This window comes from Lotus japonicus, chromosome 3 (genome assembly GCF_012489685.1).
Source record: "Lotus japonicus ecotype B-129 chromosome 3, LjGifu_v1.2".
Taxonomy (NCBI): domain Eukaryota; kingdom Viridiplantae; phylum Streptophyta; class Magnoliopsida; order Fabales; family Fabaceae; genus Lotus; species Lotus japonicus.
In genome coordinates, this window is record NC_080043.1 from 96,996,916 (window position 1) to 97,024,594 (window position 27,679).

Genomic DNA, 27,679 nt, shown 5'->3' on the forward strand with positions numbered 1-27,679 from the left:
TCTCTTCTCTGAGCTAGTTTCGTGATCTCTTGATGTTCCCGCTGCCATTTCTGCGGAGCTTCCCTCTTTGCCTCCTTCTGGGTGCGAATTGGCTCAAGGGAGTGGGGTGGGGGTCGGTCTTGGAGAGGAGATGTTCGGCGTCGTCTCCGATTTTGGGTCTTCTTCCAGGGAGGGGGACGCGCCCCGTTTCCCATCCTTACCTCCTCCCTCTCCTCCCAAAGAGGTTGTTCAACTCCGAGGACCAAGAGGACGACCTAAGAAGGTTGGGGGTTAAGGGAAATGGGAAGCTTCCTTCGGCGACGGTGATTGACGGAGAGATGGCGACAACGTGGAAAGAGTTGATGGTTCTCTCTCAGGAGCTGTTGAACCCCTATGGCGCTATGACTCGTGCGAGGAGCGCTATCCTTTTGGGGAAGCGTCTTGGCTTAACGTATGATTGTCCAGACATTATTGCCAAAGGTCAGATTGCTGCTCAGATTTTGGCGCGCAGGCGCAGTTAGTCTGTATTGAAGGCGGAACGAGGTTCTTGTTGTGTTTTTCTTGTTTTGTCTATGCCTTTCGTTGTTATGGGGTGGTTTTCTCTTGGAGTTCTTCTTGTGTGTGGGCTTTGGCGGGTTTTGCTAGGCCTTTGCGGGTGTGCTAGGCTTTTTTTGATTGGCTGGCTGTTGTGTTTTGGTGGGCTTGCCGAGTGTTTTGTGGGTTTTTTTTGGTTTGCTTTGTCTTTTTGGATCCCTTTGAGGAGGGTGAATATCGTGTATATATCCTCATATTTATATCTTTACATTTTTGCTTTCGAAAAAAAAAAAATAGGAATAAAAATGTTGTAACACATTCTGTCCCATTAATGTGAAATTTGTTATGTTTCATCATAAATATCTAAACGAGCATGAGAGTCTGATTAATTTTAGTTCCATATGTTCCACAATATTCGATTTCACTTTCTTCCACCAATTCAAACATAACTTAAGGAAGGAAAACTGAATTGTGGACAATCCGGGGTGAGTTTTCCCTTTCCCTTTAATTATATTCCAACACAATCCAAACAACCACAATGTGAGTTTTCCCTTCCCTCCATTTTGACTCTGAACAAACATAGCATACGTCTCAAACAAAATATATTGAAGTCGACAATGGGCATTGTTCACTCTTTTCAACTATTTCTTTTATTCCTTTTACCCTTTATTTTCAATTGTTTATTAGTCAATTTTAATTCAATACATTTGTTACATTTAACTACCTCGCCTTCAATTTCTTAATAGAAATTTCTAAGAGTCATTTATTTAAAAAATTATTGTGTTGATTTATTAGCCGACTCACACGATAATCTTTCAATCTAAATTTATTTTTGAACCAACATAAATTTTATTTTGTCACATGACTTCATGAGAAAATAATTGATTAAAAGGAAAGAGAAGTGAAAAACTTGAAAAATTCATATTAAAAATGGGAAATTAAAGAAATTAAGTAAGGAAATTAAACAATATATTACTTACAACATAATAAGAGTGATGTATGTCACCCTTGCTTCATTGAACGGAACCCCCGGTGGAATAAGAGACTTTTCAAGGTAAAACAGAGAAGCACGTCCAGCCACAGAGGTTGCAACAAGAAAAGCTACACAAAGATACCCCATCAATAAACAAGAGTTTGGGTGAATGTGGGTTGCTTAGAATGTGATTTATGTTTGGATACTTCTATTTTAAAATAGAGTTTGATAAAGTGAATTTTGTTTGGATAATATTTGTTGAAAGCACTTTTAAGTTGTATAATTACTAAAAAGGGTATGAGTTTTATAGTAAAATTAATATCAAATATTTTTTTTACGTCATTATTTTTTAACTACATTTTTTTATTTTTAACAATAATATTTTTTCTTAACTTTTGGCAAAAGTGTAACAAAAAAAACTTTTGGCAAAAGAACTTTCCAATGTAATATTAATACCACTAATTTTTCTCATTTTATTAATTTTTGAGTATATATGAAGCAATGATATTTTTTTTAACTATAATATTGAATATTAATAGTCATCGTAAATTATATTTAAATGGATAGGATAAAAGAGGTTAAATTGATAGTCACCGTAAAAAACTTGAGCATTCAAAGAATAACAAAAAAGTAAAATATCAAATAGATAGCACATATTAAGAGGTGGGGCAATATTGTGTGTTAAGAAATTTTTAGTTTAAAAATGAATATTAAACTGGCCAATTTAGATCAACTGAACGTAGAAGTAACAAGACCCTTGCGTTCAGTCAAGGGGCGTTCAGGATAGGAATTTGGTTGGGCCAACTGAAAGAAATGGAAAGCCAAACAAAAGGGCACAACGTTCTATGCATGATGAAAGTCCGTTGGGAGTGGCTAACGGAAAACCAAACATAGCCATAGCTGTTCGATCATATGACAACTTGCGTGAAATGGTTACTGGCGTACTTTCAACACAAGGCTGCAAATTATTTTAAAAAATTAAAGTACAACACATAATTAGAAACATATATCATCCTTTCTAGAATATAATAGACTAATAATGGCTGGCTGGTACCATAATCACACTTCCCAGGAACTATTATTACAGAATAAAAATTAAAATAGTGTTGTTTACCTTCACTTAAAAAATCTGCAGCAATGAATCCGAATATGGAAGACAAGATAGCAAAAGAAAAAATAACCAGAGCCTGCATCTTTCTCATGGTGATCATAGCCATAGTGGTTGCGCGATCGAGGAACTGGAAAAATTCAATTTTATCTTATGGATTAACTGTTGCGTTCACACTCTTCTTTTACACTTTATAAATCAAGAGAGATTTGAGAGAAATAAAAGATATAATAAGTAATGTGATAGGTAAAAATTTAAAAGCTAAGATAGAGATAAGAAAAAATTTGTGAATATAAATAGGAGAAAAATAAACGATATGATAAGTAATGTGAAAGATATAAATTAAATAAGATAGATATATAATTGTGTTTGTTTGTCAACGTTAAGTCTACTTATATATTCTTTTTTGAAACACTACTTATATATTCACTGTTACTAAAAACAATTTGGCTCCCTTAAAAAAAAACAATTTCAAAACGAAAATATTAGAAAACTAGATTAGATATATAAGTTGTTAACGCAATTTTGTTTTTTTAGCAATCATCCTCTCATTTAAAAGGATGAGATTCTATGTAATTTAGAGTTATCTTAAATTCGGTTAAAATTTTACTTAAATTATGTGATTTTTATTTTTAAAGTCGTAATTTTATCATTTAATTATATATATATATATATATATATATATATATATATATTTTGGTAACATGGAGGGGCAAGGCCCCGAAGAGCGAAAACCGCTAACTAACAGGAACGTGAAGAGAGGCTAAGGCCTCCTCCATATCCTGACTAAGAAGACTACGACATTTCACTGTCGGAAAGTGCAACAACTGTGTTCCAAAACCAAACACATGAGAGCTGATTTGGCGAGACAATTTGCTACTAGGTTGGCCTCTCTCAACACATGGTTGAATTGAACCTCCATCGTTGCCGGTATTGCTCGCCTAATGGCACCCACAAGCTCAAGATAAGGATTAACTAGACTTTTTGGATCCTTCAGAGCTGCAATAGCCTCCTTTGAGTCACTTTCGACCACCACCTTAGAAAAATTACTGTCCCTCAAGGTCTCCACAGCGACACGAATGGCCCATTGAATTTAATTGTATTTTTTCTATCTTTTTCATTTTTTATTTTTCCGTCTCTAATTTTGTAACTAAATACATGGATAATAATTCGTCACATTCTTATCAAATATGTCACTAAAGTCGTAACTATTAGCTATGAACTTTAATCCGTCACTAATTTGCACTTTTTAAGTAGTGCATTATTATCAAAGAAACAAGTTAAATTTCAGTGGTTAAATATGATTTTCTATCCCATTGTAGCGTCATAAAACATGAAGGCAGTTGCTCTTTCCAAATTAAACATGAATAAGGATGCAGTTGACATGTTAAGAAAGGCCTCTTCTCTTGAAGAGAAAGGGCAACCAAGTGGGAGATAAGCTTTTTATCTAAACCACATATATTATCCACTTAAACAACTTGTTTGAGAGCCGGTGGTGAAACTATTCACACAAATTATTTAATGAACTAAGATTCATAATATTTTTATGTTTTAGAAGCAACCAGCAAACCCCTTTCGATACTTGAAATTGGAAATTAGTTTCACTCAAAGGTGTAAAATAGAGGAAAGAAGAACCGTATTTCTTTTCGTGTAAGCTATTGTGTTATTTTTCCACCAATAATTTGATAAAAACATATTCAATTGATTCTTAAAAAAATGTAGATTCATATAATTTTTATTATTAAATGTTTCTTTTTATAATATAACTAGTATTATGACCCGATCGAGTTAACCTATAATCCTGTGTGACTTAAGAGTTTATTGTATTATAAAACATAGGAGTGTGAACATGACTAAGTGTGTCAAAATTGGTATATGTAGAACATCTGCTATTAGCACTGAGATAATCTGAATGAAAATGGGATGGAAATTGCGAGAGAGTGAGGAGAGCCATTAGGGAAGGAAAAAATATCCAAAGGGAAACAACTGCATTAAATGTCTATTTTTTTTTGTTATACTTACAAAATTAAATTAAGAAAGCTGATTAAAAAATAAAATCCATATCCGCCAAGGAATCAGACCCGCTTGACTAGCGAAAGTATTCCCAACCAGATTATGTTGACGGAAAATATGAAAAAGAGTAACTGACGGTTCAACATTGCTCGAATTGTGACTATCTTCTCCTTTGAACCGGTATATATATATATATATATAACCTCAATGACTTAAAAAAAAAAACCTCAATGACCTCCTGTGTTTAATAAAATTAAGTATTTAATTTAAGATATTACCAGAAAAATATAGGGACATAAGGGTTGGGTGGGTTGAAGGGTCCCGGGTTCGGACCCGGAGAATTGACTAATTTACTAACATTTCTAACAACTAACATTTGCATATGAAAAAAATCAGAAATATATAAAAGGATAAAATATGTGTATCGGGGATTTTGGTTTGGATTCAGAACTCATAATGATACACGCCACTACAATAGAAGCCATGCATTTCCGGAAAAAGATATTTGTGGCGGAGAAAATTGAAATTTTGAAATAGTGCAAAATTTGCGAATTTGGATCCTCTCCTGCAATATTTCTCTCCTGCTCCCTCCTGCAGTATTTTGGACCATTGGATTAATCTAATGGTAAAAACTAAATGGGTCTCTAACAAAGGGAAAAAAATATGAGCAAGTTCCAGCGATATATTTTCCTTGTCGGTGACGGCGTCAAGACACTCACCCCTCCTTTCATCGCTGTTATGGTCATCTTTGGCGGGGATCTTGCTGGTCTGGTGATCATCATCATCCACGACCTTCGCTCCTCAACCACTACCTCACCCACATATGTTCCAAGCACCATGATTGTTTATCCAACTTAGCCAGATTCATTATCAAGTTATAGCACATACACTGCTATTCAATTTCTGAAATCGCATACAAAAATTGGTATTGACACCTTGTTGGAAATGTGTGCAGAAATTGGTGAATGAGTTGCTGCACAAAACGTGTTTGATGAACACTCATACCACTGCTATGCAATTTCATTTTAGAAGGAGTGGGAGCACGCTGACGGCAAAGTAGAAGTGGTAGTTGGGGATGAGGAAGAAACCGTTAGGAACTGGGAATCTGGGATGACATGATGATGGCAGTAGGAGAGGAAGGGGTTTTATTATTATTTTAATGTGTGACATGTGAACCGTTGGATTCATCCAATGATCCAAAATGCTGCAGGAGGGAGATGGAGAGAGCATAGTGCTGGAGAGGATCCGGACTCAAAATTTGCTGACCACAGTGATCCACGCCACTACACTATTTGTGTGGGTAATCTCTCACACACCATTCAAATATCATTGTTGTACCCATTACATGTCAACCATATTAACAGTAAAAGAAACGATTACGGGTTCGAGCTTAAAAAACTGATCCGATTAATATTTAGAATCGGATGAAAGATGATCACAACCATCCCAAACCGTCCCATGAACATTCTTAAAAATACATCTCATTGCACTCGAACCATTGTATAATGACAAATTTAGTATAAATTAGGGGTGTAATTGATTAGAGTTAGGTTGGGTGTGAACCGTTTATAATTTCGAACTAATCAAGGAGCCTTAGATTAGATTAGTTCAATTTTCTCATGTTTTCCTATAGACCCAAATTGATTTAATGGGTTGGTTCGAATTGGGTGATTGAATTTGAATAAAATAATATTTTTCAAATTATACGCTAAATTTGAAAAGAAAAGAAAAGATCATGATAAATCAGAAAAAAAAAAAAAGATGCTAGGCACAGAGAGAAAATGTCGAGATTGCAAACTGCTAAGCTTGAATCACATCTCGGAAAGGAAAATCATAAAAAATTGTGAGTGGTAGGTCGTTAGAATCACTCATTATATAACGGAGGTTAGTGATATGCCATGACAATTAACTCGATTAATATTTATAAGAGGGTAAAAATTAAGTATAACTTGTCTGAACCCACTCCACATAAACAAGACCATGAAAAACATCCTCTTTATAAGTGTGTGTATACATAAATGAGGGATGAATGTTGTAAGCTAGTATCCACAATATCCGACACAATTTGTTTCCACATTTATGTATACAAACCATAAAATCTTTAACTAGTTCCCCATTATGGGTCCAAGTTCCTCGTTTCAAATTCTATAATTAATTAATGATTCTAAATTTTTGTATTTTATATGTCCAATAGTAAATAAGTCAAATAATTATTTTTATATTTTTCTCAAATTGAAATATCTAAATCTAAATAGTATATAAAAGAGAACCTAAAAGATTACAAGTTTTGACACTTGGCATCCATTGGGAGATGTTTCAACTATTTTTCTAGGATTAAAAAAAAACAAAAAGAAATTAGTATTACTACTTTAGGAAACTTGGAAGTGGCATCTTTGCTAATTGTTTTTTTTATCTAAGGGTAGCCATGTAATAGCACCTATAATTTATTTTATTTTCGAAATTTTTTTTTTTTTTTTGTTACAAGGAGGGTTTAAGCCCGAAAAAAGAAACTACACACGAGTAGACCTGGGGAAAGAAACCCCTGAAACATCAGCCAGAAGCAGCGACGAACAGTTAGGGGGAGCCCTCTCAATTACATGAATCCCAAGAGTTAAATCATGAGCCATATTAGCTAGGCAGTCAGCAACTTGATTCGAAATATTTTTAATCTTATATTTGACTAACATTCATTATTCATTCACATTAATTATCCACTACCTATTTCTAAGCCAATCACTATTTAACAACTTAAACCATTTAAAAAATCTGATCACAATATTTAATGTTACCACAAACCTAGCCAATCAAAAATTACTAACTATTGTGTTTTAACTTAAACATGTATTTTTCTATGATACCACCAATCAGTTAGTCAATCATAATTAAGCATTGTCAGTGCTCTTTTAAACCTCATAAAATCCTTTATGTTTTTTTTCTCTATTAACGTACCTTTTCTTTGACTACCTTCTTATCTTCCAATTTCCTATTGTTTAAAAACAATTGCAAAAACATTGCCTCTCTATCTGACCAGTTAAAAAAAAGTGAAATAATCTGCTAGAATTTTAATTAAATGCAAAAATAATATGTTTTTATAGAGATTTATAATGCATATTAACAAAAATTTATTGGCCACCTGTTTTGGTCATTCGATGTGGCTATGCACACATTTTATTGTATTCTTAATGTTGCATTTTGCCCAATGACACGTGACATTAAATACATTTAGGTGGAATCAAGCCAGTTGAAAATCTTAAACATGCATACTTGCACTTTTACATGATACTATATATATAGTATATTCTATGTAAGTGGCTCACTCAAGTATTATCCTCTTCCATCTTATAGATTTTCTCCATCAACTTATCTTTGAATTTTGATTCACCTGCAGTACTTTTCATGCGATCATGAATTGTTATTCCCGTGTGATGGTAACCAGTGCAGGCTATAAAAAAAGTCATTTTATCTTGTGTGTCACAACTTTTTGTTTTAATTGACTTAAATTTTGAATTTTGAATTTTGGAGTGTTATCATCTCTTGGTTAGTTTGATGATGGCACCCATGAGGAGATATAAGTACTCTAAGCGTAAAATATACAGGTAAATCTTCTGATTTTTTTACCCATTTTTTTTTCTTCATATTTAATGGTTCTTACGGTGTTTTATTTGAAACTTTTTGCAGTTGAATTTTAGGCTTTTAGTGTTTGAACGCTCTTGGTGTCCTAGATTATGTGAAGCATACATTGACTCTCACTAATTTGACTGCAATTTATAATGGTGAGTTGAACTCAATTGCTTTTTAGTATTCTTCTTGATTCTTTCTACATGTTCACTTATTCACAATTTCTTCTTATTTGCTTTGTAGTTATTAAAAGTAGGCAATGACTTTTTGGAAATTAACTTCTGTCACTGTCCTGATGTTTTGCCAAGTCTTTTTTACTAATGTGTAAAGTTGGCTGGAGTTTAAACCACTTTTCTCTTTTCACATTTTTATAATTTGAAATGGATTGTATTTGTGTTTTTTTTTTCAATTTCTTCTATGGTGGTAAATGTATCTATTACTTCACTAGATTCCTTTTCTTCAACCTAAATCAAATGTTTTTGTCAATTTCTTCTATGGTGGTAAATGCAGGTGATATTCATTGATTTTCTTGCTGCAAAGCTGCTGCCTGCTATAGTTTACAATGTAGATTATTTTTACCACAGTAATTTTTGCTGGTTTGGGGCTTTTAGTGTATATTGGTATAGTTCATAAACATGAGTTTTTTCATTTGATTTTATAAGGCTTTGATAGATCATTCAGATTGTCAGTTATGGGTTCCATGGTTGAATTGGTTCTAATCATTCAATACAATCTGTTTCTTGGTTCATCATTTATGGCTTCTGTGAATTTTAAAGACCAAAGGCTGATTGGTGACCAATGTTGTTGCTGTACATGTGTTGCTGGACTTTGAGGAGATAAAGAAAGGGCTATTCCTATGCACTATCAGAATGTATTTGGAAGGTTGTTAGCTTTTGGTGCATTTTGATGTAATATATTGAGGCCTAAGTGTTTATGATATTTTGTTGGCTTAATATCTTTTGTATTGTGGCGTACTTAAGAATGTAAATTATTTTTTCTTCTCTATGCTTTTTACCATTGGATTTTTCTTAGAAATGTTTTAATGAGGCATACTCTTTAGTAATGTGTTTTAGAAGGGGTTTGTAATAAGTGAGCTATAGTGCTCTTTTTTCCGAATGAGAGGTTTGTTCTCATGAGTGTTTCTTTATCAATAAATCTTCATCAATATGAACCCCAAATACAATATCGGATCCCTCTATCAGTAGGCTTCTACAACCTGAATTTGATCCAACGCTCTTGATCGATCTGAGAATGGAGTATAGGTGCAGAAAGAAAGAAGAGTGTTGGTAATTTTTTTTCCATAGAGATCTATTCTATCTGCTTCAATAATGTTATGAGTATCTATACTTGCTAATGTTTTACTCCTAATTTACTCTTTTAATTCAGACTACTCGCTCTTTTATATTTTTCATTGTGTTATTTGTATTTAAATCTAAATACAATATAAAAGAAACCTTATAAGAATGAAATTTTTGACACATGTCACACACTAGGATATCTTTCACAAATTTTCTCCACACTTAAATAATTCAATTTTTTTTATTATTTCCTCTTATAGAAACTTCAAAGTGTCACATTTGAAAATTGGAATTTAGTTGAGGGTAACTATATAATAGCCCACCTATTTTATTTATATTTCAATTTATTTAGTTCAGATTTATTTCTTATATTAATGACTTAAAAGTTGTGTCCCACTACCAATCTATTAACCAATCAAATTTTCTATGGTAAACAAATTCAACTATGCTAACTGAAATACTAACATTTTTATTAATTTCAAATAAACTTCTTAAAAATTAAAATTTGATAGTGTTGGAACTATTTCAACATAGGAAATTAGGAATAATTATTCTGATTTTTAAATACTATGATAAATATGTCATGCCATTTTCCACGGTATCTATCAGACATTTTCGATAAAATTTTCTGCATAAGTTTATGCTATATGCTATTTTCAGACTTTTTAAATGATTTTAATGGAATATATAAAGATGCATTATAATTTAATTGTGAAAATTGGGAAGCCAGAGGGAAGAACATTTTCAGTTATATTTATTTATGTTTAAGTTACATGTTAAAAACCTCATGCGGGGAGAAACATTTTGCATGAATACACTTTCAAGTTTAAACTAATAGAAAATGTTTTGTTATAATTTTAGTACTTTTCTCATACTTTTTAAATAATTTAAGATTAGATATACATAAGCGTTATAATTTAATTGTGAATATAGGGCTCTCACAGGGATATAGAGAAAATCTATTTTTATTTATTATATAGTAAAAAGCTCCTACATAAGGAACATTTTGCATGAAAATACTTTCAAGTTGAAACTAATAGAAAATGTTTTGTTATAATTTAGTATTTTTCTCAAAAATTTTAAATAATTTAAGAGTAAATATACATAAGTATTTTAATTTTATTGGTAATATAGGGCTCCCACGAGGAATTAGAGAAGAATACACATATTTAGTCTATATTTATTAATTATATAGTAAAAAGATCCTGCATGAGGATCAATTTGCATGAAAATACTTTCAAGTTAAAACTAATAGAAAATGTTTTAATACAATTTTAGTAAATTTGATTGTGAATATAGGGCTCCCACAGGGGATTAGAGAAGAATTAACGTATTTAGTCTATATTTATTAATTATATAGTACAAAGTTCCTATATGGTGAACATTTTGCATGAAAATACTTTAATTTGAAACTAATAGAAAATGTTTTAAGAGTAGATATACAAAGCCATTTTAATTTTAATGTGAAAATATAAATTTCACAGGAAAGAACATTTATATTTAAATATTTTCAAGTTCAAAATAACAAACAATATAATTTTATAATTTTTTTCATAAGTTTAAATTAAATATGTATATCTATATAAATATGAAACCTTGACGACAATTGGAATAAATGAACATATATAGCTTATATTTTTTTATGTTTAGGTTTTTCGATGAGAAAGTAATATAAATTATTGAGTCGCTAAATTCAAGTTTTCTAAGCATCCAATCAACATAACAATCTCACAACATAGATTAATTTAGCTTCCATATGAACAAGTTGTTGGAATAACAAGTCCTTTATATTCATTTCAAAAAAAAAACAAGTCCTTTATACATGAGAGAGAGAGAGAGAGAGAGAGAGAGAGAGAGAGAGAGAGAGAGAGAGAGAGAGAGAGAGAGAGAGAGAGAGAGAGAGAGAGAGAGAGAGAGAGAGAGAGAGAGAGAGAGAGAGAGAGAGAGCAATTTGTCACACGAGGATTGAAAATATATAGTCAAAATTTGTTGATGTTTAGGTTACATAAAAAAAAGCTCATACAAAGAGGAACATTTACCTTGAAGATACCTTCAAGTTGAAACTAATAGAAAATGTTTTAATATAATTTTAAAACTTTTTCTAGACTTTTTAAATATTTTAATGGAGTAGATATACAGAAGCATTACAATTTGGTTTTGTGAGATCATAAAAACAAGAGTTTTTACTGTGAATTGGTTTGGAACCCAAGAAGAGAGTCTAAGCGCACCTTGAAGAAGGGGTGGAAAAAATTCGTCGAAGCGAATAACCTTACAGAGAATCATTCTGTTTGGTTTGGAATTCATAAAGATGATCCACACTTTATTCATGTTGGAGTCATGTAATTTCGTGAAAAAAATTCTCCAACCATAAGTCAATTATGAAATAAAATTAAGTTTAAATGTGTATATATATATATATATGTATAAAAATATGAAATTTTGATGACAATTTAGAATAAATGAACATATATAGCTTATATTTTTTTATGTTTAGGTTTTTCGATGAGAAAGTAAAATAAATTATTGAGTCGCTAAATTCAAGTTTTCTAAGCATCAACATAACAATCTCACAACATAGATTAATTCAGCTTCCAAATGAATAAGTTGTTGGAATAACAAGTCATTTATACATTAGCGCAATAAAGAGAGAGAGAGAGGGGGGGAGAGGGAGAGGGAGGAAGGGGAAGGGAGGGAGAGAGAGAGAGAGAACAATTTGTCACACGAGGATAGAAAATATATAGTCAAAATTTGTTGGGGTATAAAAAAAGGTTGATACGAAGAGGAACATTATGTATGAAACAACCTTCAAGTTGAAACTAATAGAAAATATTTTAATATAATCTTTAGACTTTTTAAATATTTTTAGGAGTGAATATAGAGAAGCATTACAATTTGGTTCTGCGAGATCAGAAAAACATGAGATTTTACTTTGAATTGGTTTGGAACCCAAGGAGAGAGTCTGAATGCACCTTGAAGAAGTGGTAGAAAAAATTCAGCAAAGCAAATAACCTTACAGAGAATCATTCTGTTTGGTTTGGAATTCTTAAAGATGATCCACACGTTATTCATGTTGGAGTCATGAACGAATTAATTTCGTGAAAAATTTCTCCAACCAAAAGTCAATTATTGAAATTTTGCAGTTGTGTTTTTTATTTTTCTTGGTAGTTAACAATTAGATAGATTGGATTTTAAATCCAACAATTTTGTATGCTTTACTGGAATGTGGTGTTTTTCCACCAGAGATATCTATTGTGATTTTTAGTTAAATGTTCTTGCTTTTTGATAAATATAGTATTTTATATAAGAGAACTATTATTGTTTTTTTACTCATTTGTATTTATTTAGAGTTTAGGAAATCACAATGATATAGTGTAAAACAATGTAATTTAATATGTAATCCATATTCTCTATCAATTTTTATAAGTTATAAATTGTGTAAGCTTTTTGAGATAGGAAAAACAAAAATAAAAGAAAAAAAAATCACACAATTTATTATATTATTATATCATAAACAAATTAATCAAATAATAAATAATATTTACATTTACTTTTCATTTATACAAAAATACAAAATAAATAATTTTATATATTAAAAGCAAATTAATATATACTTGGAAATATGTCCCCGTGCATCGGCACGGGTATACATACTAGTATATATATATTCCTCATCGAATTTATCATATTTTTCTTTTGTTTGTCTATTAGAATTCTGAATGATAATAAAGTATAGTTTTAATAACATTCCTTCATTTCAACATCCACTCCGTGTGGTTAGTGGTTACCTTACAGCAGAGGAATAGGTCGTGGTCGCGGCGGCAGAAGCATGGGACGCGGTGGTGTTGGTGGTGGACGCGGCGGTAGCGGCATGTCAAAGGGTATTGGGAGAGCACTAACAAGGTTTAGGCTGCATAGAGGGACCGTATTACCTACTTTTTCCTCTGATGCTCCTAATTTTATCCTCAAACACAAATCATCAACAACAGCTGCTACCTGTTGTTCTTCCAGTGACAACAAGACTATACCCTTTTTGCACCATGTATTTGACATGCATGAGCATGACTCTGAGTGGGTTTCTGTGGATTCTTCTCAAGGTGTTGTTTGTGGGGTTAACCCCCCTTCAAAGAATGAGGTTGAAGATGCTGTCCTTACAATTCAACAGTATGCATGCTTATTCTCAATTCTCTATCTCTTTCAATTTCAGTTAAATACTGTGTCTGTGTTTTTGATTGTGTGTAGTATATTTCATTTCCTTCTTGCATGTGATGACGGATGAGAGGGTGCAAGTGTTTTTGTTAACATTTGGCCATTTCTAGGCTTTTATTTGTGTTGACATATTTGTTTATCTACTCTCATTTGTTTCAAGAAGTTGGATGATTGACATATTTGTATTGAATTTTAGGCATCAAGATCTTAATATATGTATATTTATAATTTTCCATCTCTCCAAAGTTTTCATGGATGTGATATGATAATGCATGGAAATGAGAGGAATCACACTAGAAGGCTTACTAGTTACTAGAATCATGGTATAAAACATGATTTCCATATAAGTTAGTATGCCTAGTATTTTACTTTCTTTATATATTGTTGTTTTCTATTAGGCTTGTATAATGGCCTCATATAAATTTACGATATATGGGTTTGGACTTTTGATTGTATTTGGTTTTGGACTTGTATTTAAGCTCATTAGGGATATAGTTTTATGGGCTTGTATTCCGGCCTAATTAGGTTGAGTTGGATTTAAACTAGTTGCATTAGAGGGCACGACGCCTTGTTAGGCCTGGTTTAGGCCCACTACACCTTATACCCACCTCTATGTAAGGGGTTCCTCTTTGTATTTTTCCGTCACCATTGGATTATAAGCTTTTCATTTATGGGGTGTAGTTTCTTTGGAGTTTTCTCTGTAGGAACCCTATACAGAATCATAAGTGTTAGACCCTTGTGGCTTTTCATCCCTTGATAATTATCAAGAGATTCTTCTCTTGTGGCTTCTCTACACCTTAGGCTTATTACTCTCCATGAGTGTGGCACCAATTCAACCTCTCCCTCTCCAGCTTTTGATGTTTCTTCACTCCTTTTGGTGACTTCTACATCAAGTAAGCTAGATCGACAATAGTTCAAGAGGATTCAAGGCTTGGATGAGCATGGATCTTTATTAAGATATTTGTGTTTGTTCTGGACAGTGGACATGTAGCAGAACCTCTGACCAAACCTTCTAGTGCAGGCTTATAGTATAGTTGAAATATCATTTTCCAACCAAAAAGATTTTATGCAGGGCCTGTGTACTAATATACACATTATCCACCACAATTTTTAATAGCTATGATTCTCTATTGGAAATTCACAATTAATCCTTTACTTAGTTTCTGTTTTTCTCTTATTAATTTTGCTCTGGGATGATTTCATCACTTTTTATTTCTTTTGAATTCATATAACAGTGTTGTTCTCGAGATGTTTGATACGTGTCAGTATATGTGTGCAGGCTGTTTGGGGATCCTTTTCCGCGTCTTAGGGACAGACAGGACAACGAACAAGGGCATATCACAAAACCTGGTTCAGACAGACAGGACAATGAACAAGGGTATAACTCAAACCCTTGTTCAGTTGACCATGTTTCTGCAGTTGGTTCTGAGATAGATTGGACAGAACCTTCTTTTAGTCCGTATAATTCAATTTCAAATACGCTCCAAGTTAATGGATATGATCGAGTTTACTATGCCCTTCATTTATTGCAGACTGATCCATCTGTTCAGGTGCAGTTTATGATCTATGAATCTTAAGAAAAAAAGTTCCATTTTTGAATTCCATTGTCTTAGTATTTAAAATCTCACTGCAAAATAGCAATGACACATTGACACGAGTGACAATTATAACTGTTGTCTTTTTACAGAGAATAGTGAGGTCATTATCAACTGATGAAGCTGTTTGGGATGCTGTACTGAACAATGAAGTTGTGCAGGAACTCAGGGAGTTAATCTCTGCAGGTTTGTATAAATATTTCATATGAACTTTTTTAAGATAGTGGCATCTTAGTTTGGTAATAGTATTTCATATGAAACAATTTTATGATAGTAGCATATTATTTTCTTAGAAGTTTGGGTTTTATGTGGCTTGGTTGATGTTCTTTTGTAGAAGTTTGGGTTGTATCTTGTATGTGATGGTGGAGATTTAGGTGAAATGAATTTGTTTTATTTTATTCAAGAATAGTTATAATGGTTCATTCTAATAATTGCTATTAGCTTTTGCTCAATTTCATTTGCATTATTGTATTGATTTTATAGAATTATGATTTTCTTATTTTTCTGTTTTGTGTTAGACATTGGATGTCTAACATTGCAATGACTCTTCCATTAATTACATTTAGCTGATCTGAATATGAAATCTGCAGGTGAAGAGAATGTGTCTCAAAGCTTTGATGGAAATGGAATATCTGATAGTGACTCACTTAATGCAGCAGATTCAAATGTTGTGATATGGATTTTAAGTACTGCCAAGTCCAAATTCATAGAAACAATTGAACAAATTACTAAGATAGTGACCAATTTATTTCAACGTGCATTCAACAAGACAAGTGTGGATGCAGGAGAGATTTATCTGTTTAATGAGAAGCTTAGAGCATCTTTCATGATCTCCATCATGGTAATGTTAATTGTGATGGTTACTCGGCTCCATTGCTATGGCTCGAGATAATTCGACGACTTGACCACAATTCTCTGACTCTTAATTTGCAGACAACATTCTGAATGAGATCCTTTTTGTTTTTTGGTCATTTTATTTCTGCTTTTGAGTAAATTTGCAGACAAGATGTATGATACATTAATTTTGCATATTAATTGTGAATGTCTGCAGTTTATATCAATCCAGACTATGTGTTCTCTTATTTTGGTTGACTTCATTTTTCTCATTTATTCAACTCTTAAAACTAATCCTTAAAACAAATAAGTTGATTTAAAAGTAAAATGGCCCATTTTCAACATAGCCATTGCGATGATATACAAAATGCAGCTTTAGTTTTATAAAAGCATTGAAAGCATGTATGTATTACCTCACGGATAGTGCACCAGAACACCACTTTAAATGACCTGTTAAAACTGGTTACCTTACTGGTAATTTATTTTCAATTTTGCTTAGTTAAACCCTAATTGCTATCCATGAGCTAGCGTTGAGTTTCTCTCCGCCATTTCATTGAAGAACCTGCACCACCATCCCCGTGTTGTCGCATGACCATGTGATCTCTATCAATGCATCTTGCGCTTCCTAATTTGATCTCCGTGAGTGAATGTTGGTTGACTGCAAAAGATGGCGGGAAGCAATCCAAAGCCAGAAAGCCAGAGATCTTAAGGAAAAGCAAGGTCACCCCTATCTTCGAAAGGTACCTTGTTGAGCACAACTTCTCCTTTCGTGTGCCTTCATAAACACAGCCTCGTCCCTCATTGCCAATTCACCCATTTTCTCCACTTTCAGTGTGTTCTTCTGCACTTGGGTCTCATTTTCCATCGTAAATTTGGATTTTTTATGACATCCATTTCCCTGATCTGGGTTTTACATGTTGGCTCCATGGCTTAGTGGTGTTAGGTTGCAAGGTGAGGAAGAAGGTGGGTCAATGGGTGAGCTTCACGGTTAGGGGGCAAGACATTGGTGATTGACTAATGATCATGGTTATATGGTTCTTTAATCAATTTCTAAAAAATCGGCTAAACATGTAGCCCTTCTTTAATCCCAACCATCAAATAAAATAACAATATATCCAATGGTATATAAATGTTGCGTTTGGGTACATCACCCATTAAGTAATGTACCATAGAAGCCACCACCTTTCAATTGCAACAAAATCCTTGATTTGAAGAGAAAACGTGAAAGTCCAATTTTCAAATCTGACAAAATCTTTCCCTTTTTTAGTTTATCACTGAGCAGGGTTTAGTTATCTCTAAATTGGACTGCAAACATGTTAAAATATAGGTTCTTTTGCAAAAATCATTTGTCTAGAAATGTGTCCACACAGCTTGCATACAATTAATTCAAGGAGCAAAAGCATTGCAGCAAAATGAATATTGTCAGCATTTGTCAATCATTTACTTACCATATATGAAGCTAACTGTTCCTACCAAGTACCAAACAATAACAGAATTATTACTTACTATGAAGCTAACTGTTCCTACTTCCTACTAAGTACCAAGCAATAACAGACAAACAGTACTCTTTCTGCTTAATATTTGGCACTAATGTCTAATACTAGGTTTAGCATCTAATTTGTACCTCCAATCAGCTATGCATTTGTTGTCAAATGTATTCACAAAATATCGCTATTCAGATGAACCACCAGGTATCTGTACTATCCCCATAAGATGGCGCATAATCAAGTACTTTGGCGTTAGTCTTTTACAGCTCAAGGGAATCAAGATCAGGAGTTACAACAACTTTTTTGCTAAGCTCCCCAAGAACGCAGCAGTCTTTCTGTGCAGTGTTCATCGCCACAACATCTTGAGCAAATTCACATTTTGAACCTGGAGACACCTGTGTGAGAAATAAAATTACATTGTTATCAAATGCAAAAATTGAAGTTACAAAAGTAAAAGAACTAACACTCCCATTTTTCTAGACACCAAAACATTGAAGACACCCAAACCTTCATCAGCTTGTAGAATCGTGTATCATGACCAAAAGCTACAGGGATATGCTTCTAGTTTAGCAGTTTACGCGATTACCGGCTATGCGCGATTTTGATTTTATTTTTCAATTATGCTCTTTGTAATTTTAAAATTGATTATGGGAAAAGATAAGCTGGTCTAAATATGCTATGTAGTAATATAATAAGAGTTAATTTCAAAAAGTAGCACTTACATCATACAGGATTTCTCCGAGTTTTAATTTGATTGCTCCACTTTTGTATATCAGCATTTTTCCCAGAAATCCCTTTGGCAAATCTTTCATGGCACATGTTCCTAGTTTTGGGGGCTGTCCTGTTGCTGTAGTTGATGTAGCTTTCTCCTTCCCCTTCAGACTCACTGATTTCTTTCCCAAAGGCAGAGGAGCAGGAAGCTCAAAAAAAAGCATCCTTTGTTGGTCACTCTTCTCCTGATGAAGGTTTATGTAAGCATCATATCACATTCACTGTTGTATAATGATCTGAAACATTTTAATATATGTCATTCAGACAACTAAGTACTAACCAAGAGCCCGAGTTCTGCAGCAGGATTAATAGCATCCTCATCTTCATACTCCACATTCTCCCCAAATTCTTCCTCATCAAGAATTTCTACCACATTAAAAACCAAGACTGCTGTTAATGCCAAAAACACATTTTTTGGAACTGACTTGCTAGCAATATCCTTTTCATACAGTTCTAAATTAACTTTCGGGCCATATTTATGCATGAATGTTAATTCTAGTAGTATATCATTTATTGTGTTGATGTATATGGGAGCAAACCTGGATCTCCAGAATTGGGCTTTCTCAAAGGAAGAGTGATAGGGTAGTTAGAGTTGTAATCCTGCAGTTAAAATAAAGGATCAGATACTTAGAGGTTGACAAAGTACCAGTTTGGATGCAAACCAAAAAGCACTTATTGAAGCTTATTTAGTGCACTTTTTAGTAGCTAAGCTCCAATAAGATTGCATCCGAACAAGCTAAGATATAGATATGAAAAAAATAAATGAGTGATGACAATTTCTCACCCATGGCTCCTTATATGGTTTTTTGATTTTGCAGGTAGATGCATCAGTGGCATCATCAGTAAAATCTATGACAGAAGTATCCTTTTCGTCTCCAATAGCACTTGAAGAATGTGTTAAATCATTCTGCTCATCAGCAAAATATTTAGATGCTGATCCACTGCTTTTACCACTATTTGTACCCTTACCAGCACCAAATGTTCTCAGGGGAGGTGATGAACCACCAGGACCAAATGCAACTTGCACACTAGCTGCAAGTTTCAAACACCAAAACTAAGCAGCAAACAAGATGAATAAAACAGGAAGGTAATTTAACATGAATCAACTAGTCAAGGAGTGATATTTTCACGCAGTCAAAATGCTCAATGGTATTTCCATGATAAATTGATTTAGACAAATGTCTGAATTCAATAAATAAACCTCTTTGCAAGGTGAAAACAATAAGGTATTTCATTGAAATGTATATATCTAATTGGAAAGTATAAACATGCTTTCCCTTCTCCAAAGTACTATTTTTACCTCTCCGAACACCACAACTAACTTAAATTTCAAAAAAGTTGAGCATCAACCACAAATCTTCCCATAAAACAATGCAACATCATGAAATAGAGTGGTTAATAATGTTATAATGTCTAATGCATTCAGCAATGACTTTTGCCATATAAGGATATGCAAAAAACCAAAATGAAAAATTACATTTCCTGTCAGCTTCAGGCTTGCGACTTGCAATTTGCTTCTGCAATGTAGATAAACATCAAAATGAATGTCACTTTTGGCAATAAGAAAAAGAAAAAACAAAAGTGTCGTTAGTTCATTACCATGTCCATTTAACATAACAATTGCTGTAACATAACTCAGTCAAATTATGTTTAGCTGAGTTAAATTATGTCTTTTGTTATATAATTGCAAGTTAAGTCCATGTTATCTTTATAGCAACCTAGTTGATGCCGTGTTAAAGGCCAATATTGTTGGGATCTTCAAAAAGGATTAACAGAAGTTAAAGCATTTGAGAGATTCCCTTGTAAACAACTTAGCTATCTCTTTATTGTTCTAATACAGTTATCCTCCACCAAAGTCAATCCCCAATACGGGAATCATGTACAATTCAACCAACAACCCATTAGTGAACTTAGCTATCTCTAGGAACCAAAGGATAAATCAAAATAAAAGTAGTTGAATACCCAAGTCACATTCACAGGTAACAAACTTTTTTTTGAAAGGCCACATGTAACGAAGTTTATAACATACATAAAGTAACATTTGGTTGAGGATATAATTAGTAATTGCTGTGAGTAAAAGTTTAAGTTGAACAATGATAAATGTTTTATATAATATTAAGAACCCATTTGGATAAGCGAATTTATCTACTAGAAAATGCATTAAATAAGCTCTAATAAGTGCTCTTTGGTTTGCATCTATACGGGTACATAGTAAATCGGTTTTGAATATTAAAACATTAAAGATGAAGGTTCAAGATCTGATCCCTTCGTAGTGGTAATGAGTTTCTTTAAAAATCAAATTAGTTATTGCACAAAGTATAAAATTGTAACTAGTGTTTTTGTCCATAAAGTCATATTATTAGTTATTATTATTTTCTCAATAATAAATCTCACTTATTTTCTTCTTGCAAAACTCTAAAACCCGCCACATTATAAAAAAAAAAATGAAAAGTAAAAACTAATAAAGGTAGCACAAGAATTATTCGTTATCTTCAAGACCTAACAGGAAAAATGAAAATTTAGTTTTGTTTGGAGCATTAAAAAATGGAAAATTAGGTAATAATCTATTATCTTGAAAGCAATTAACTAAGCTGTAAATCAGAGATGAAGAAGAATATGAAGACTTACATTCCATCTACGCAAGCGAGCTTGAGTGGCTCTGTCTGCAGCACTATCTTCTTCTTCTTCTTCTTCTTCTTCTTCTTCCCGTTCATCACTCGCTTCACTGCATCACAAAATTACAAATGAAATCAACAACAAAATGCGAGAAATTCAGAGTGAAATTTTGCAGAAATGATTCACAGTGATTACGTACGTTTTAGGTGGCTTTGCCTGAGGTTTGGGCTTTCTTGGTGTGAACTTGTGCTGCAGAAAACACAACACAATTGAGCGATTTCAGCTGAATCACAGAAAAAAGGAAGTTTGTGAGAGAGAGTACCTTACCTTTCGGCCAGTTGGAGAGGTTGGATCCATGGATTTGGAGGTGGGAAAAACAAAACCAGATCTGGAGGTTTCGAAGACGGGACCTCTCGGATGGAATTATATGTTAAAACTTGCCATGTTCATTTTGACGTCCAATCAATCGTTTTATACTACATTAACTCATTTTGTCATAAGTAGTTACATAATTTTTTGTTTTAATTAAATTTAAAATTTATTTTTTTACTGTCAAATAATCATTGGATGTAAGTTTAGTGCAAACACTGTGTATATTAGATTTGGATCTTCTCATGTGCGAGTTCATTCATGTTCTCTTATGTTGAAATTTTGTGTCTATCTCTTTTTTCAAATATATTAAATAAGGGAAATCCTACTAATGCTAATATTTCACTTCACACTATCATATATGTGATGCGAGGAGATCTTAATGAATGTACATCACATGGTAAAGTATTATTTTTTTGAAACTCATCATAAAGTATTATTGAAAGTATTGCACTATCAGTGCAAACTCATTTTGCATAAATTTATGCAAACTTAGTCCAAAAAAGTGGTTATTTTTATTCTTAGAATACTCAAATTATAGAATTTTGAATGGTTTAACAATTGATGTATTAAAAAATATAGAATTCCACAAAGTGTAAATTGTAAAGTAATGACATAAAAGTTACATTCGAAGATTTTGGAGGCTTTTTTCGTATCTCTAGATTCAAAAGAAGACACATTGACACAAATAGAAACATAGAATTCGTGTCTGTGTCTCTTTAGGTCAATAGGGGTGCGATAACTTTCTTTGTGAACAAGGACTTTCATTCAATTCTTTCATTTTTAATGTTTCCAACCGACTTTCTCTATATTTAACCAAAATTCTCAAATGACTGACATGCTATTTAGCTTGTATCTTATCACAGTTAATACTCTGTTTTAGCAAAGATCATCCAATATTTTACAATAAATAATATCTTGTATTAACGCCTGAAATCCATCCGCCATCATTTTCCTTAACCCCCTTCCCTCAAGAATATGGTTCCTTCTTGTTTCTCCTAGAGGGTCTTCCACCAACAATGGTTACCTCTAACATGTTTGGATACACTTAGTTTGGATATATAATGAAAAATTACAATAAAAAGCCAAAACCATGGTGGAGAATCATATAAGTTTAGGGAAGTTGTTTCTATCAAACATGATTTTTCAAAAGCCAAAAAACATGGTGGAGAGCCATTAAAGTTGAGAGAAGTTGCTTCCGTCAACCATGATTTCAGTTTCACTATGATTTTCCACCATGTGTCCTAACACAGCACTATATCTATGCAGCTTGTAGCTTAAAAATGATTTGACATACTAACATTCGCTTATTCTAGCAAGCACACTAGTGAAACAGCAAGACTCAAGGATTTATAGACCACAATTTGTAATCCATTGTTTAATTGAAAACGCTTCAGATAATCCCTAACGACAATACAACACAACTGTTTGTTTTAATTCAAAAACGTGCAAATGTCCAAAAGCAGGACATTATAGAAATTAGAAAATTTCTACAACACTATCTTCCCTCAGCAATATAGCTATGTGCAGACAACTCAAACACTATCAACAAGATTTTCACCTCAGCCTTCATCTTATCCCCAATAACATTGATGAACACTTCAGAAATAAGTGAGACTTGATAATTGCCTGTATCATGATATAAGAACTTGGTGTTCATAACACCATGTCAGCTAAATTATTAATTTGAGGCCAAATGTAAAAAATGCCACCAAAGTCTGACATTTATCATGTGCCTGAAACAGACAATCATTTGAACTTTTTTACCTGCCACACTAGAGCTGTTAAATACATTCTATAGTTGTATCATCAAACCATTTAATAACAACTCTTCTATCAACCCAAAATGCCAAAAATAAATGGCAATGCATTACCTTCGGGATGAGATGTATGATTAAAGGCATCTAAAAGGCAGCTTCAGCACCAAGCGATTAAGAGAATTAGGGTCCTCAAACAAAAAAGATTTTAGCTCATCATAAAAACTATTAGTTAGAATCAGTTCAACAAAATGACAGCAGAGAAGTATAAACCCATGAAACACCAGGAACCAGCTGCCATGAGTTCAAATGAACTTCTAAAGGGAAACATTAGCAACCACACATTATTGTGTAAATCAATAAAATACCACAGAAAAATAATTCAGACAGAAATAAGTCCTACACGTTAAGAAAAGATTAATAATAGTCATAAAACATAATAAGCTTTTGATGTTGCATCTGCTGCATGAAGACCATTCCCAACTTCTAGCCCAAATTTCTGCAAATTTCATAACAGTACAGCAAGGTTAAAGAGGTGAGTCCCAAACTTCCAAGAAAGACATGGCAAGAGGTTAAGAAATCAGGTTCACAAGAGCTCCAAGAAACATCAGGCCTGTCACAACGTTATATCATAACAATGAAGAGTTAATAGAGGTAAAATCATGATAAAATAAAAAATGAACAAACAGAAAACCAGTGTTGATTCCATGCATCATAAGAAAATATGATAATGGACACCCTCAAGTAAAGAAAGAAAAAAAGAGAAACAAATTTGAAAACTAGAAATGAAATTTATGGACATAATCTGCACAAAATGTGTCATTAGAAAACATGATAATGGCCACCCTGAACCATCCATTATTAAATGGATATCAACAAATCAAACATTACATGAAAAACTCCAGAGCTGCCTTGTTTTGGGATTCATATCAAGAAGGAAATTTTATACCTGAATCATAAAACTGTAACTAGTTTCTGCTCCAATGGACACCATAAAATAAAGGAGACCAGACACCATCACATTTATACATGAGCCGGGGAAAATAAACCCAAGAACAAGTTTATGCAGATACATACTTACAAAGTCATGATAGTTTGCCCTTCTTCTATAAGGGGCCTTCAGTTATACAAAAGATTGAAGTGGAATTCATGTGCAAGAATGTTAACAGAGAAAACTGTATATTTTTTATATAACTAAAGTAGCTTTAGTTCAGGGGTAAAGAGGTTCCAGGATTCCCTGCTTGAGGGAATCATAAATTAAAAGAAGCCAAGGGTCCAAATTGTCAGATCAAAGATTGTATGGCTCGGAATCAAAGATCCTATTTCAAGTGTGCAGTCAGCCACTTCAATTTGAAAATTAGACAGCTATAGACCCATGCATGCAGTGAATTTAGGATTCCCCAACAGCAAGGATTATAGAGACCCGAAAAAGAGTCAGTAAAAGAGGCATTGCAAATGAGCCCACAATATAGCCAAATCATAGCATTATTGCATTAGGACCGATCCAAAGCCAATGAATTCTTGGCCTCACAGATTTCCAATAAGAATAAGATCAGAAAGAACTCATGTTTTTCATGGTATGCTCATCAGCTAAAAAATATCTTTTAAAAATGTTCTTGGAATCAAAGAAAATGTCATCCCAGCAATTCTAAAAGGATTCCATAATAATCCATATGACTAAATAAATAAACTAAGCTGTAATTCAGATGTGAAAGCAAGCCAGGAATTAAAAGATAGATTATACCAGGAACACATAAACGAAATGAATACAGAAATACACACCTTTTGGGACTTCGATGTATGATGAAACTAAATCATTTCATCTCTGCCATGAACTTCTCATACTCGGAATCACCAGCTGATGAAGCAGGAGGCAAAGGTGGGTTTGTAGCCCTGGGCTGGGATTGATTATCTGAAGGAGGGGGTGGCACCATGGGATTGCTGGCCCAAGGCACATTACCAAAGCTGGGGGATTGTTCTGAAGTAACAGGTGCAGGTGGGGGTGGTGGAGGAACTGCATTGTAGTAAGGTGGATATCCATATGATGGAGGATATGTAGGTTGAGGTGGTGGAGGCATTGAAGGTACTGTGTTCCCGTACATACTGGCTGGTATAGACTGAGTAGAGGTACTATTATCAGACTGCACTCCGGGAGGGTAACTTTGCTGCTCATTAGAAGTTGCAGGCTGGGGTGGGGCACCAGGGGGAGGAGGATAATGAACACCATAAGGAGGCATAGGTTGACCTTGCATAGGAGGATACATAGTCGACCCAGGTGGGGGAGGTGCATAAGGGGCATATGGAGGAGGAACGGGAGGAGCCCATGGGACTGGGGTGCCACCATAGTTTGTCGGGGGAGCAACCCCAAGGGGACCGCCGGCGGCATATTGCTGCTGCGATGGATACGCACCATGTGGCTGGCTCGGAACAGGGTAAGTGGGCATACCAGACGCTGGTGGTCCAGGAGGTACAACAGGCTGAGGAGGCTTGCCCGCAACTCGAACAGCAATGGTTCGACCCTCAAGGCGATAACCATTCATGGCCAAGATTGCATTGTTTGCCATCGTTATATCAGCATACTTCACAAACCCGTATCCTTTACTTAACCCTGTCATTCGATCCTTGATAACTTTAGCCATAACAATCTCACCAAACTGTTGAAACAATTGGATCAGGCCATCATCCTCAAGAGTTGGTGGCAAATACCCAATGTACAAATTTGTATCATCGATTTCCTTCTTAACTGCACCAGCCCCTAATCCAGCTTGTGCTGCACCACCAGTGGAGCCACCATTGTTGTTGGCCCAAGGAGGGTTGCTTCCGGAATTGCCCGAACCAATTGCCAGTGTACTGGTTTGCTTAGTTGCGGATTCTGGAACCGTACCTCCCAACTCTGCTAAAAAGTTCTGATACTCATCATCCATCTTCTTCCCAGTAGCACCCTTGACCGGACAATCTATGCTAGGATGACCACCATCCCCACAATGCTTACACACAACTTCACTCTTAAACGTTGATGTCCTGGTAGGACATGCATATTGGCGATGACCAGGTTCACCACACAACCTGCAATACTCCTCATCCCTAATGGTCCCATTCAAAGCAGCAAGCTCCCTAAGCTGCTGCCTCTTGTGCTCATTCAACACCTCATCCACAGGCTGCAAGAGCTTCTCCACCATGCCTGCAGCCGCCTCAAGCGCATCCGGCGTCTCTGCCTCCACCAAAACATGCAAATCCTCATTCTCAGAAGGATCAGGTTTCAAATCCCTCTTCTGCTGCAATCTCCCTTCTTTCACAGACCCTTTACCCCGAATCACAATCTTAGCACCCGTCTCTTTCTCCATCCGCTTCTGGGTGTTACCTCTAGGGCCAATGATAAGTCCTATGAAATTGTAACCAGGGTACTCCTTCATTGGAATATAAAGCTTCTTCTGAAGCTTGGGTGGCCTATAATCTGCAGGTGGCTTAAACGCAGGGTTTTTCTTGATGATTTGCGATATAATTTCTTGCCTCTCTTTCTGCAACCTCTCACGAGCACGATACTCTCTCGTATTGATCCTAATTCCCATGTTATCATATATAGGTTCAGGCGAAGGAGATCGAGCACCTTCAGGACGATCATCCAAAGGCAAACCGGACTGCAACATTCGACTAATCTCAAGAAGCCTGCTATTCAGAGCTTGAATCTCAGGATCGAATTCAATACCTCCCATGAAATCAGGTAGCTGAATCAACGGCTTCGGATCATCATCCGCCCACCGCGACTTCCTCTTCTTGGGTCCCGAATCGCCGCCGGCCTGCTCGTTGGAGTCCGGCTGCGGGTCCCAGCGGCTACGTCGGCGGCGCCTGCTGGTGGTCTCCTCCTCGCCGCCGGATTGGTCCTTGTCGGTGCCGCTGCGGGTGTTGCCGGTTAATCCGTTGTCGGAAACCAAAGGCTTCGAAATCTGCGGTTGTGAACCGTTGTCAGCGGCGGCCTGGCCGTTCTCCGATGGGATTCCGTTGGCGTTTTGCGGCGTTAGATCGTAGGGAGGATTGGAATCGACGGCTTCCATGGATGATTACAGAGAAGAGAAATGAATTGAATTAGGGAGAGATAGGGTTAGGGTTTTGATTAGCGCAGTGAAGAGGAAGAGGAAGAGGAAGTAGATTGAGATTTGAGATATGTGTGATGCAACTTACAAGCATTCCACGTGACATCCCTTAAATATGCAAATGTCAATGAGACAAGCATAATCCGAGTACAACTTGTTACACTATTAAGTGGAGTAAATGTTTATTATATGAGATCAATATCAAGACTCAAGACTCGATGGCGCTAGGGTTTTCTCTTGGGCGGCGTGCTTTGACGGCGGTGTTCTAATCATTGGCCTTCACTGTCTTTGACCCCTCACTCTTCAGTGCGTCTTGGATCGTGTCTCCTGAAGCAATCCCTGCTACGTATTCAGTTCTGTTTGGTGCACCTTTTGCCTTTGTTTGCTGGTTCCCTCGTTCGCGTGTTACTGTGCGATTGGCTTGGTGGGC

At 34.7% G+C, this 27,679-nt stretch overlaps 3 protein-coding genes across 3 annotated transcripts; 1 reads left to right on the forward strand and 2 right to left on the reverse strand.

Moving 5' to 3' along the window:
- The first annotated feature begins 13,233 nt into the window (after positions 1-13,233).
- Positions 13,234-16,387, forward strand: LOC130747950 (uncharacterized). Its single transcript, XM_057601012.1, has 4 exons — positions 13,234-13,684; positions 15,009-15,279; positions 15,417-15,510; positions 15,915-16,387. The coding sequence occupies exons 1-4, from the start codon at positions 13,350-13,352 to the stop codon at positions 16,214-16,216; spliced, it is 1,002 nt and encodes a 333-aa protein (XP_057456995.1). The 5' UTR covers positions 13,234-13,349; the 3' UTR covers positions 16,217-16,387.
- A 1,147-nt stretch (positions 16,388-17,534) lies between these two features.
- On the reverse strand, positions 17,535-21,514 carry LOC130747952 (uncharacterized). Its single transcript, XM_057601015.1, has 9 exons — positions 21,360-21,514; positions 21,232-21,281; positions 21,045-21,141; positions 19,894-19,933; positions 19,201-19,448; positions 18,956-19,016; positions 18,697-18,782; positions 18,368-18,601; positions 17,535-18,040 (listed from the first exon to the last, which is right to left on the reverse strand). Exons 1-9 carry the CDS (start codon positions 21,387-21,389, stop codon positions 17,906-17,908), a joined length of 981 nt encoding a protein of 326 aa, XP_057456998.1. The 5' UTR covers positions 21,390-21,514; the 3' UTR covers positions 17,535-17,905.
- A 1,836-nt stretch (positions 21,515-23,350) lies between these two features.
- LOC130747951 (splicing factor-like protein 1) lies at positions 23,351-27,340 on the reverse strand. Its single transcript, XM_057601013.1, has 2 exons — positions 24,941-27,340; positions 23,351-23,771 (listed from the first exon to the last, which is right to left on the reverse strand). The coding sequence occupies exon 1, from the start codon at positions 27,208-27,210 to the stop codon at positions 24,973-24,975; it is 2,238 nt and encodes a 745-aa protein (XP_057456996.1). The 5' UTR covers positions 27,211-27,340; the 3' UTR covers positions 23,351-23,771; positions 24,941-24,972.
- Positions 27,341-27,679: the final 339 nt, after the last annotated feature.